The sequence below is a fragment of the Pristiophorus japonicus genome, chromosome 1 (assembly GCF_044704955.1).
Source record: "Pristiophorus japonicus isolate sPriJap1 chromosome 1, sPriJap1.hap1, whole genome shotgun sequence".
Classification (NCBI taxonomy): Eukaryota; Metazoa; Chordata; class Chondrichthyes; family Pristiophoridae; genus Pristiophorus; species Pristiophorus japonicus.
This window is the reverse complement of record NC_091977.1, coordinates 62,543,916-62,557,708: the sequence shown is the minus strand read 5'-3', so window position 1 is coordinate 62,557,708 and position 13,793 is coordinate 62,543,916. Positions and strand designations below refer to the sequence as shown.

Genomic DNA, 13,793 nt, shown 5'->3' with positions numbered 1-13,793 from the left:
GCTTGCTGGACTTATCACTATGGGGAGTACGACTTCCCTCCATAATGGGTAAACGGATATAAATTTCTCAGTATCCTGGGTTGGAGACTGTTAAACGTGATGATGGTTTTTTGTGTGTGTCAGCCACCTGAGCTTCAAAAAAAGTCCTTTTTACAGGCGTTCTCCATTTTGGCTCGAACAGCAGGAATTAATCCATTTGTCGTCTCATTTAGAAGATGAATAGGACAATATTCACGGTAGCATAGTGGTTATGTTACTGGATTAGCAATGATCCAGAGACATGAGTTCAAATCCCACCATGGCAGTTGGGGAATTTAAATTCACTTAATTAAATACATTTGGAATTGGTGACGATGAAATGACCAATTGTCATTAAAAACACAACTGGTTCACTACTCACTTTTAGGGAAGGAAACCTGTTGTCCTTACCAGGTCTGGCCTATATATGACTCCAGACCCAAAGCAGTGTGGTTGACTCTTCATTGCCCTCTGAAATGGCCTAGCAAGTCACTCAGTTGTATCAAGCTGCTACGATAAAGTATATGATGAATAAAACCGGATGGACTACCCGACATCGACCTCGGCATCAGACTCGGACATGGCAAAGGCACACCCAGTCAGCCCTGTAAAGTCCTCATCACTAACATCTGGGGACTTGTGCCGAAATTGGGAGAACTGTCCCACAACAGCCTGACATAGAATCATTCAGACAATGTCCCAGATGCCTCCATCACTATGCTTGTGTTTGTCAAGTCTCACCGGCAGAACTGACTCAACAGAGGTGGCAGCACAGTGGTACACACTCCGTTTTGAAAACCACTTGAAAGAAGTACTGGTGCAAGGGCATTCTGGATAGAGGAATTCAGCATCTATCACCAAGAGTGACTCAGTAGCACCACTATTGAGCTGGGCGAGTCCTGAAGGACATAGCTGCCAAACTGGGCCTACAGTAGGTGGTGATAGAACCATCCATGTGTTGCTCAATCTTGTGCCAATATAGGGCAGCAACCACAAGGGTGATGGGTGAATGAACTTGGTCCGAGTTAGGATATAGGCAGTAGAGCTTTGAACCAGTTCAAGTTTAGAGAGAGTGGAAAGTAGGAGGCTATCAAAGAGAGCATTAGAATTATTGAGTCTGGAGGTAACAAAGGCACAGATGAAGGTTTCAGCAACAGCTGGGCTGAGGAGGGCGTGGGGAGGTGGGTGATATAGAGGTGGAAGAGGTGGTCTTGGTGATGGAGTGGTTATGTGGTCGGAAGCTTATCTCCGGATCATATAGGATGCCGAGGATGCGAACAGTCTGATTTATCCAGTGGTCTGCAGTCAGGAGAGAATGGCCCTGGGAGTCCTCATGGCTTCAGGTCAAGCATGAGCAAGGAAACCTCCTGCTGATTACCACCTACCGTCCTCCCTCTGCTGATGAATCAGTCCACCTCCATGTTGAAGACCATTTGGAAGAAGCACTGAGGGTAGCAAAGGGAACAGAATGTACTCCGGGTGGCGGACTTCAATGTCCATCACCAAGAGTAGCTTGGTAGCACCACTGCTGACCGAGCTGGCCGAGTCATGAATGACATAACTGCCAGACCGGACCTGCAGCCAAACTCCCTTATCATTCAAAAATCTGCCTATCTTAAATAAATTCAAAGATACAGCCATTCTTGCCTCCACACACTAACCTTAAACACTCTCATGACATGCATTGCCCCATCCCTTTCTTATGCCCGACCATTGCCCCTTCCTCTCTCCTACCTTTACCCCCTTTCCTGTTCTCCACACTCGCCATCTCTCTAACCCAAACAACCAGCTTCAAAAATAAATGTTATTCGGCATTACTGAAATATGCTTTTATTTTTTTTAAAGCAATGACAAAGTTAATACTTTATTGAATCACATATTTTGTTCATGCAGTCCTTCCTGATTGTCCATGAAGTATTGCTTTCTCCATTTTGCTGTTAACATAAGAACATAAGAGCAGGAGTAGGCCATTTGGCCCCTCGTGCCTGTTTCACCATTTAATGAGATCATGGCTGAGCTGATCATGGACTCAGCTCCACTTCTCTGCCCACTCCCCATAACCCTTTATACCCTTATCACTTAAAAATCTGTCTAGCTCCGCCTTAAATATATTCAATGACCCCGTCTCCACAGCTCTCTGGGGCAGAGAATTCCATAGATTTACAACCCTCTGAGAGAAGAAATTTCTCCTCATTTCAGTTTTAAATGGGCGGCCCCTTATTCTGAGACTATGCCCTCTAGTCTTAGTTTCCCTTATGAGTGGAAATATCCTCTCTGCATCCACCTTGTCGAGCCCCCTCATTATCTTTTATGTTTCGATAAGATCTCCTCTCATTCTTCTGAACTCCAATGAGTATAGGCCCAACCTACTGAACCTATCTTCATAAGTTAACCCCCTCATCTCTGGAATCAACCAAGTGAAATCTCTGAACAGCCTCAAATGCAAGTATATCCTTAAATGCGGAGACTAAAACTGTACGCAGTACTCTAGGTGAGGCCTCACCAATACTCTGTACAGTTGTAGCAGGACTACTCTGCTTTTATACTCCATCCCCCTTGCAATAAAGGCCAACATTCCATTTGCCCTCCTGATTACTTGTTGTACTTGCAGACTAACTTTTTGTGTTTCATGCAGAAGTACCCAGAGGTCCCTCTGTACTGTAGCACGTTGGAATTTTTCTCCATTTAAACTATAATTTGCTTTTCTATTTTTTTCTGCCAAAGTGGATAACCTCACATTTTCCCACATTATACTCCATCTGCCAAATTTTTGCCCACTCACTTAGTCTGTCTATATCCCTTTGTAGATTTTTTGTGTCTTCCTCACAATTTGCTTTCCCACCCATCTTTGCATCAGGACAGGGAAGATAGATTATGAAAGTAAACTAGCAAAAAATATAAAAACTGCTAATAAGAGTTTCTACAGGTATATAAAAAGGAAGAGAGTAGCTAAAGTAAATGTTGGCCCCTTAAAGGATGAAACTGGGGAATTAATCATGGGGAACAGGGAAATGGCAGAGACTTTGAACAAATATTTTCTATCGGTCTTCACGGTAGAAGACACTAAAAACATCCCAATAATGGATAATCAGGGGCTATCGGGAGGGAGGAACTTAAAACAATCACTATCAATAAAGAAAAAGTACTCAGTAAAATAATGGGACTAAAGTGCACAAGTCTCCTAGACCTGATGGCTTGCATCCTAGAGTCTTAAAAGAAATGGCTGCAGAGATAGTGGATGTAATCTACCAAAATTCCCTGGATTCTGGAGAGGTCCCAGCAGAATGTAATGCCCCTATTTAAAAAAGGAGGCAGACAGAAAGCAGGAAACTATAGTCCGGTTAGCCTAACATCTGTCATTGGGACAATGCTGGAGTCCATTATTAAGGAAGCAGTAGCAGGACATTTGGAAAAGCATAATACAGTCAAGCAGAGTCAGTATGGTTTTATGAAAGGAAAATCATGTTTGTCAAATTTTCTGGAGTTCTTTGAGGATGTAATGAGCAGGGTGGAGAAGGAGGAACCAGTGGATCTGGTATATCTGGATTTCCAGAAGGCATTCGATAAGGTGCCACATAAAATGTTACTGCACAAGATAAAAGTTCACAAGGTTGGGGTAATATATTAGCATGGATAGAGGATTGGCTAACTAACAGAAAACAGAGAGTCGGGATAAATGGGTCATTTTCCGGTTGGCAAACAGTAACTAGTGGGGTGCCACAGGGATCGGTGCTAGGTCCTCAACTATTCACAATCTATATTAATGACTTGGATGATGGGACCGAGTGTAATGTAGCCAAGTTTGCTTATGTTACAAAGATGGGTGGGAAAGGAAGTTGTGAGGAGGACACACAAAAAATTTGTAAAGGGATATAGACAGGCTAAGTGAGTGGGCAAACACTTGGCAGATGGAGTATAATATGGGAAAGTGTGAGGTTATCCACTTCACCAGGAAAAATAAAAAAGCTAATTATTATTTAAATAGAGAGAAATTACAAAATGCTGTAGTACAGAGGGACCTGGGGGTCCTTGTGCATGTAACACAAAAAGTTAGTATGCAGGTACAGCAAGTAATTAGGAAGGCAAATGGAATGTTGGTCTTTATTGCAAGGGGGATAGAGTATATCAGCAGAGAAGTCCTGCTACAACTGTACAGGGTATTGGTGAGGCCACAACTAGAGTACTGTGTACAATTTTGGTCTCCTTATTTAAGGAGAGATATACTTGCATTGGAGAAAGTTCAGAGAAAGTTCACCAAGTTGATTCTAGAGATGAAGGGGTTGACTTGTGAAGAAAGTTTGAGTAGGTTGTGCCTATACTCATTGGAGTTTAGAAGAATGAGAGGTGATCTTATTGAAACATATAAGATAATGAGGGGGCTCGACAAGGTAGATGCAGAGAGGATGTTTCCCCTTGTGGGGGAATCTAGAACTAGGGGGACATAGTTTCAGAATAAGGGGTCATCTCTAAAACTTGAGATGAGGATGAATTTCTTCTGAGGGTTGTAAATCTGTGGAATTCTCTGCCCCAGAGAACTGTGGAGGCTGGGTCATTGAATATATTTAAGGTGGAGATAGACAGATATTTGAGCGATAAGGGAGTGAAGGGTATGGGGAGCGGGCAGGGAAGTGGAGCTGAGCCCAAGATCAGATCAGCCATGATCTTATTGAATGGTGGAGCAGGCTCGAGGAGCCAAATGGCCTACTCCTGCTCCTATTTCTTATGTTCTTATGCTCCATGAACATCCCATCCTCAATGATGGCGGAGTCCAGCACGTGAGTGCAAAAGACAAGGCTGAAGTGTTTGCAGCGATCTTCAGCATGAATGATGAGTGGGTGATCCATCTCTGGCTCCTCCTGAGGTCCCCACCATCATATTGATCTTCATCCAATTTGATTCACTCCACATGATATCAAAAAACAGCTGAGCGCACTGGATACAGCAAAGGCTATGGGCCCCAACAACATCCTGGCTGTCGTGCTGAAGACTTGTGCTCCAGAACTAGCTGCGTCTCTAGCCAAGCTGTTCCAGTACAGCTACAACACTGGCATCTACTCGACAATGTGGAAAACTGCCCAGGTATGTCCTGTCCACAAAAAACAGGACAAATCCAATCTGGCCAGTTACCGCGCCATCGGTCTACTCCCCATCATCAGCAAAGTGATGAAAGGTGTCTTTGACAGTGCTATCAAGCAGCACTTACTCAACAATAACCTGCTCAATGATGCTCAGTTTGGGTTCTGCCAGGACCACTTGGCTCCAGACCTCATTACAGCCTTGGTCCAAATGTGGACAAATGAGCTGAATTTCAGTGGTGAGGTGAGAGACGTTCTTGACATCAAGGCAGCATTTGACCGAGTGTGGCATTAAGGAACCCTAGTTAAATTGAAGTCAATGGGAATGGGGGTGAACTCTCCACTGGCTGGAGTCATATGTAGCACAAAGGAAGATGGTTTTGGTTGTTGGAGGCCAACCATCTTAAACTGCTTCGTCAATGACCTTCCCTCCTCATAAGGTCAGAAGTGGGGATGTTCCTTGATGATTACAGTGTTCATTTCCATTAACAACTCCTCAGATAATAAAGCAGTCCATGCCCGCATGCAGTAAGACCTGGATGACATTCAGACAAGTCACATTCAAAGCATAGAAGTGCCAGGTAATGACTATCTCCAATAAGCGAGGGTCTAACCACTGCCCCTTTGACATTCAATGGCGTTGCCATTGCTGGATCCTCCACCATCAACATCCTGGGGGTGGGGGTTGGGGGGGGGGGGGGGTCACCATTGACCAAAAACTTAACTGGACCAGCCACATATACTCTGGCAAAAAGTGCAGATCAGAGGCTGGGTATTCTGCAGCGAGTGTTTCACCTGCTGACTCTTCAAAGCCTGTCCACCATCTATAAGGCACAAGTCAGGAGTGTGATGGAATACTCTTCACCTTGCCTGGATGAGAGCAGCTCCAACAACACTCTAGAAGCTCGACATCATCCAGGACAAAGCAGCCTGCTTGATTGGCACCCCATCCACCACCTTAAACATTCACTCTCTCCACCACCAGTGCACCATGGCTGCAGTGTGTACCATCTACAAGATCAAATTGCAGGTAAGGCTATCCCCCAGGGGCACACTTAATACTATTGCTGCAAAAGCAGGAATGAGCAACAATAATTAACATGGAGGCTCTTGTGGAGCCAGGTTGGAAAACAGGTGCACATCAAGGCACAGTTGGTGGTCACTGTTTCAGATGTTTTTCACATTCCACTTATATTTGTGTTGTGTAACTTCATGTACATTGTTTTAAAATGAATTCACAAATTCCAAATTTGATGAATAACTTCTTTTTCCCATAAGGCAAGGACCAGGTTCAGAGAGAAACGTATAAATTTAATTCCCTTTTCACTGCCTTTATTTGTAAGATCTTTCATTGTTCAAAACATAATTTATTTAGTTGCTGAATCACTGATGCATTCTAATAGATGCATTCTAATTTTCTTCACTAAATGTAAATGTTTTCCTTTGCAGGAGCGGTAATGAAGAGAAGCTCATGGCATTACTTACTCCGTTAAATGTAAACTGTCATGCCAGTGATGGAAGAAAGGTAAGAATATGTACATGGTTTTCCACTTTAATTACCTAAAGCGGAGGTGTACAAGAACAAAGCAAAGAGCCAAACCTTGGTTGACTGGAAAGATGTTGGGTCTATTTAATTTGTGTTCAGACCTGTAACAGCATGTACTAGTAAATTGTCAAATTACTTCAGATGTTTATAGTCATCCACCACCCCCCACACAGACACATGGAAGGTGGGATATTTAAATTAAAGTTTGTGTTGTCACTAGGATTTCACTGAAGCATGCAAGTATTATGTTCACTTGAACTGTGGGAAAACAAGCTGCAGTTTGCTTGGAGAGAGCATCTTGTGGTGTATAAACAAGTGAAATACTGGTGCTTGTAGGCCTTTCGCCGATAGTGGCAGTGGTGGGCGCAATTTGAGGTGTTGAATCAAGAGGATCTCCAGACGTGCATTGTGCAATATTTAAAATGTATTGGCTTAAATCTGATGAATTTTCCTATAATGTAGCAGTATCAAATGTATTAAATAGCCTAGTGACAACACTGATAGTGATATTTTTGTTTTTCTGCTGGTAGTACATTTAAATCTTGTATTAGACCAGGGGTGTCAAACACAACATATATGGTGGGCCTAATCCGACATCCTGGCATTCGGCATGGGCCCCATTCAGCAAAAGCTATTTGGACACACTGGAGTACAAATTGTTATACATGTTGCCCATTTTACACCCCAAAAACAGACACAATGTGTACCAATTTTTGGGCATGAGGACCTGGACCTAATCTGCGCTAGCTGCATGACTGCCACCATATTGGTCCTCACTGTTTCTAAGCATCCCTGTCAGCTGTCTGAAATCAGCATTGGATCAATTTAAATATGCAAAGCAGGGTCCAACGCCTGTTTCAGGACCCTTCTATAAAATACATGAAACACTAGGTGGAGTATGTGTTGTGCAATCTCCAACTAGTTTTTCAAATTCTACAGCGGTCTAAACAATAGTCCTTAAATGACTACTGCAAGGCCGCTGAAGAAATGGTAGGGAATCTATTTTTACTTCCCCTTCTATGGAGTTTGCAGGAGTGGGCCGCTGCCAGTCCATTCTCAGTCTTCTTGTATCACTCCTCCATGTATTGGAGCTTGCAATGTAAAATCAGGGCAGCAGCTCCCTATGTGCAGTGAGAATCCTCAGTCTCTATCCTCTGTTCTCCATTTGCCCACCAGTGAAAACAATCTTTCACTATTTCACAGTAAGATCCCCAGGTTTCATTCACCCCTTTACTGGCTGCTCCTTTACTCAGCGCCTCCCTGGCTTGCCGCCTCCCCCACTCAGCGCCTTCCCCACTCACCATGTTGCAATTGCTGTTCCGGGCTCTGCAGAAAATGCTGTGCCCCAAGCCTACCCCACCCCATTCCCTAGTCCTCTCCTCAACCCTCCACAATCTCACGGCCCCCATTCCCTAGACTCCCTCTCTTCCAAGACCCTGTCCCCAACCGCAATCCACTGACATTCTCTCTCTTCCTGCCTGAGTCCCAACCTCCCTGCACCCCTTTCAAATTCCAATCTCCTGCACTCCCCTCCCACTCCCCAGTCTCTGTTCACCCTCTCCCAGCCCCACACCTCTCCACACTTTGTCGCTCTCTCTTCCATTAGCTAGTCCTGTTTCTGGTCATCCCTGAACAGCTGCCGGCTCTCTGTGCCGGCGGAGGATGATGTCTCATGGAGGATGGGGGCCCTGCTGCGACCCAAATGAAAAAGGCGCGGCTCTCCTCGGCTGTGAGAAGTAGTGTCCAAGAGATTTAGCAACCCTAAGTATATAGCACACTGCGGGCTGTATGTTTGACACCCCTGTGTTATACCAATATTAAACTTGTTACAATTCATAAGCCACTTACTTTTGGAAAATGCGTTGCTCCAGTCATGCACATGGTCTGTTTTTGACCTTGTTATTACTGTCCTTGGGGAGAGCTCGGGTTGATTTGAATGTTCTTCATTTGTTTAGTATATTGGCATATCTATCGCAGAGTGGAAAGCCTGACTAGATGGAGTGCATTTCAGTAGAAGTGGTTTCCATCTGTGGCAGAAGGAGATGAAGAAGAGTAATCTTCAGGTCTACTTAGTCCATCTGTCTCTGAGCCCTGTTTTCCATAAAGTCGCATTGGCATTAGCCGTGAAATCCATGGCCCAATGTTTTTACCTGATGAAGTGAAGTATGAGCTAGGAAGACAGAGATAAAATCATCAGAAATGCAGTTGAGGATCCTTTTTGAAAATCCAATGGCTCCCCTCAAATCGGTGGCATGCACTAAATTTATTAAGTAAGTTTATGTTGCCAACCTGACTAGTAACATCTTTTCATATAAGCATTTCAAAAACTAATCCAAAAATCTCTGCTGGCAACAAAACCTGAACTATTTTTGCACATGATGCATGAGAAGTATTTTGTTAGCATAAACCCTCATTACTTTAACCGTGTTTCTTTCACTGATATTTAAAGTACTTGAATATTCCATGCTAATTTTGTTGCAAAATTGAGATTTGCTAACTACAGAAAGTTGATCATTCTATCAAATCAGAATTTGTTTCTATGTTCTCATACAACTATTGGTCAGCTGGCTAGCTTGTCTGACTTACTCATTTCATGTGATAAGTGCCTGCTGCATTTGCCGTACAATTCTTAGGGAACAATATTGTAGTTATATCGAGGGAAGAGAAAAAATTGAAGTGGAGAAGTTTTCAGCAAAGATTGGAGAAATAGTTCATAAATTATACGTTGAAAATTAATACAGTAAGCAGTAGAAAAGCAAATCAGACAGCTTTTGCACTATTGCTTTTTGTTTTTGATGGATAGTGTTCAGGTTTCTGTGTCAAATGTGGTATAAAGTAAAGTTAATATTTTATGTTAAGGTTTGCACTTGTGTCCTCGCAGACTATTTGCATGACTTAGGTTACACAGATTGGCCGCAATAACACAAATAACAATGTTTTCCTAATGAACTTCTTGAGTGTTAAGAATGTTATACATAGTTTACTATCATTAATGTTTTTGCGCAAACCTAAGATCAGACTGGTATATAGTGATTACTTTTACTAAATAAGAATTTTTTTTTCATTTTTGACATTGCAGACTGCAGAACCTCACCCCATCAGTCTACGATGTAGAAATGGAAATATGGTACACTTCTTATGCACTGGTTATTTACTGATACTGCAGTGTCAAATCTACGGTCTGTGACTTGTTCAAAAATTTTATATCCATAATTTAATGGATGTGGGATATATAAGTAAATGGCTGATTATATGTACAGTTTATCTATTGCAGCTTGTAGTGTTGCCAGCCCATGTATTCGCTCCCTTTTGTTTCCCCTCCCTCTTTCCTAATTTCACCTCCATGGTTTCTGACAAAAATGCTCGACTTAGTGCATTTTGGAAATGAATACCAACTTGTGTGTGGATCAGGATACTACTTTATTTACGATTATGTTGCTGATATCTTGTTGAAGTAGCATGATTTGCTGGCTAAAATATATGTAGTCTGTAATATGCAAAATATTGGGTTTCAAGATACTTGTGACCAAAGCTGAGATAGCTATGATTTTAATAAAAGTTTATAGATTTTCTGAGTCCTGGCACTCTGCGAGTGTGGGTCATAAAAATGTGGCTCTGCTACCAATGTTTTTTTTAATCCATTGATTTCAATGGACAGCAAATAACGGGCAGTGCACCTACAGTTTTCAGGTCTGTGTTCACGACAGGTCAAACTGGTGAAAATGCTCAATAGACATTTGGCGAAATTTCATTGTTGGTTTTTCTATAAACTTAGAGAAAACCTTACATAGTAGTTGGAGCTAAGGAAACCCATGTAATTAGATAGCAATTCTTCAGCAAATGCTTGTAAAATGATATAAAACACTCAAATTCTAAAAAAGTTACATAATGCACCTCATTTTCAGACTATAAATCTCCCCTCACAAAAAGGTTTTAAGATAGACACACTTATTACCTGCAGTCAGTTGATGTAATGTTGGAATGCCATTCAGACATCTTGACATGAAATCTTAAGCATGACTGATGCTTTGTGGACATGGCCAAATGTCAACCGTTCCCCCTGAGTCACTAGGTGGATTCCAGATAAAAATTGGAAGGGAGAGAAAATTCCATTCTTATGTTTTTTGTGCATCCTGCTGGATGGTGAAGGCTCAAATTCATGGCGCTCTCACCATTTTTCTGGGAGAAGATCAGCGTGAAGACGAAAAAATGAAAAATATATATACAGCTACCAAAAGGATATAAATTTCTCTCCTTTCACTGGTTTCATGGCAAGGTTGTAGACTGAATAAATTGGGCCTTTGTGAAATCATTTCTTGTTGGAGTTTGGACATGAGGGGGTAATGCTGCTGATAGATTGCTAATGCTGTTCTTTGTGCATTGTGTGCAGAATTTAACAAACAGCTATACAATAGAAACAGCACAAATTATGGGAACTCTTACTGTAGCTTCAAGGTGGTAGTACCTGTAGCAGTGGAATGATAAAACGTCTAACCTTGCACTTGAATAGGCTTTTATTTTTAATAAATTGGAGAGGAATACATTTCTGCACCGAGATCAAGGTTGACTGTCTGGCCCTACCAAGGGGATATTGTTGAGGGTTATTTTGCACAGTCCAATGGGAGTACAGCAGTGATATGCCATCTTGATGAACTTGTATGAAAATACATATGCAAAATATGCTACGAATTGTAAATACAGATGTCTTTTCCTGATGTAAAAATGCTCTCACTTCGATTTTGTTTCCTCGTCAACTTCTTTCAAAAGTGGGTGTCGATGCTTAACAAGTTAGTGACCCACATACACCTCATTCAGCTGAGAGAATATATGCTTCAGGTCTGGGCATTCAGATTCAAGGTGGAAGCTTTATGGAAGTCAAAGTTTTTACCACTTGCTATCCATGAGAATGCATGTGATTGAGCATTATTCCACTTTCTTTTGTGTCCTTGGAGCAAAATTTATTTTTTTTTAATCTTTTTTTACCTGTCATTTTTGTATGCTCGTAAAGTGGGTTTCTGTACATCTCTTGTTTTATGCTCCTCTTTCCATCTCCGCTCTTTTTCCCGTTCTTCATCCCTTTCTCCTCCTGCTAATTGAGTGTGCTGTATTCAACTCCTTGCTAAACTGAGATGGCAAATAGGGATTCAGCTCTTTCCAGAATCTGGCCCGTAACTGGACAATGCATCCTTACACTTAGTTGTTAGGTTTGTTCACTTAACAGATTTTGCAGCTTTCATCTCTTGTGGATGGAAAAGTACTTGATATTACTGAGTTCTACATTGTGACTACAAGGTCATAAGAATTAGAAGTATGGCCCCTCGAGCTTGCTCCGCCATTGAATAAGATCACGGCTGACCTTCGACCTCAACTCCACTTTCCTGCTCTATCTCCATATCCCTTGATTCCCCTAGAGTCCAAAAATCTATCTATCTTCTCAGCCTTGAACATACTCAATGATTCAGTGCCCACAGCCCTTTGGGGTAGAGAATTCCAAAGATTCATAACCATCTGAGTGAAGAAATTTCTCCTCATCTCAGGCTTAAATGGCAGACCACTTATCCTGAGACTATGCCCCTTAGTCTTAGACTCTCCAGCCAGAAGAAACAACTTCTCAGCATCTACCCTGTCAATCTCCCTCAGAGTCTTGTATGTTTCAATGAGATCACCTCATTCATCTAAACTCCAGAGAGTATAGGCTCAATCTCTCCTCATAAGATAACCCTCTCATCCCAAGGATCAATCTCGTAAACCATTGTTGCACTGCTCCAAGGCAAGTATGTCCTGCCTCATAAGGAAATCAAAACTGACCATAAGAAATAGGAGTAGGCCATTTGGCCTCTCGAACCTGCTCCGCCATTTAATAAGATAATGGCTAATCTGATCATCGACTCAGCTCCACTTCCCTGCCTGCTCCCTATAAGCCTTTATTCCCTTACGCTCAAAAATCTATCTATCTCCACCTTAAATATATTCCATGACCCAGCCTCCACAGCTCTCTGGGGCAAAGAATTCCACAGATTCACAACCATCTGAGTGAAGAAATTCCTCCTCATCTCAGTTTTAAATGGGCGACCCCTTATTCTGAGACTACGTCCCCTAGTTTTAGTTTCCCCCATGAGTGGAAATATCCTCTCTGCATCCACCTTGTTGAGCCCCCTCATTATCTTATATGTTTCGATAAGATCACCTCTCATTCTTCTGAACTCCAATGAGTATAGCCCAACCTACGCAACCTATCTTCATAAGTCAACCCCCTCATCTCCGGAATCACCCTAGTGAACCTTCTCTGAACAGCCTCCAATGCAGCTATATCCTACCTTAAACACGGAGACCAAAACTGTGCACCGTGCTCCAGGTGCAGTCTCACCAATACCCTGTACAGTTATAGTAAGACCTCCTTATTCTTGTACTCCAATTCCTTTGCAATAAAGACCAAATTGCCATTTGCCTTCCTAATTGCTTGTTGTCCTTCTGTGTTTCCTATACGAGGACACCTGAATATCTCTGCTTTTCATCTAATGATTAACACGATGGAGAACCTCAATCTTATTCTCCATTAATACACCACATGCTCTTTTAGTCTTAAATTTCTTCAACTCAACAGTTATAAAGTCCTGTTTTTAGTTTTGTAAATCCATCATATTTTGAGTACTGTAGGAAGTTTGTTTTCCTTTTTCTGACCAGTGTTCTCCTCCCTTTGCCTCCAAGAACATTGAAAAAGGAGCAGGAGTAGGCCATTTAACCCCTTGAGCCTGCTCTGCCATTTAATACTATCATGGCTGATCTGATCATGGACTCAGCTCCACTTCCCTGCCTGCTCCCCATAACCCTTTATTCCCTTATCGCTCAAAAATCTGTCTATCTCCGCCTTAAATATATTCAATGACCCAGCCTCCACAGCTCTCTGGAGCAGAGAATTCCATAGATTAACAGCCCTCTGAGACAAATTCCTCCTCATCTCAGTTTTAAATGAGAGGCCCCTTATTCTGAGACTATGCCTCCTAGTTTTAGTTTCCTCTGAGTGGAAATATCCTTTCTGTAGCCACCTTGTCGATCCCTTCACTTATCTTGTATGTTTCAATAAGATGACCTTTCATTCTTTTTAACTTCAATGAGTATAGGCTCAACCTACTCAACCTATCTTCATAAGTCAG

The 13,793-nt window shown here is 42.2% G+C and overlaps 1 protein-coding gene across 3 annotated transcripts in view; it reads left to right on the top strand.

Annotated features, from left to right (window-relative positions):
* Positions 1–13,793, top strand: part of tnksa (tankyrase, TRF1-interacting ankyrin-related ADP-ribose polymerase a) — a 196,269-nt gene that overhangs the window by 88,893 nt on the left and 93,583 nt on the right. For 2 of the 3 annotated variants that reach the window (XR_011593293.1, XM_070880222.1), the window contains exons 5-6: positions 6,543–6,618; positions 9,719–9,766. Coding sequence is in view for 2 of the 3 variants with exons in the window: in XM_070880222.1 (XP_070736323.1) it covers positions 6,543–6,618; positions 9,719–9,766 (124 nt within the window). In the remaining variant the exon portion in view is untranslated. The remainder of the gene's footprint in view (positions 1–6,542; positions 6,619–9,718; positions 9,767–13,793) is intronic. The other variant, XM_070880229.1, reaches the window with a different exon arrangement.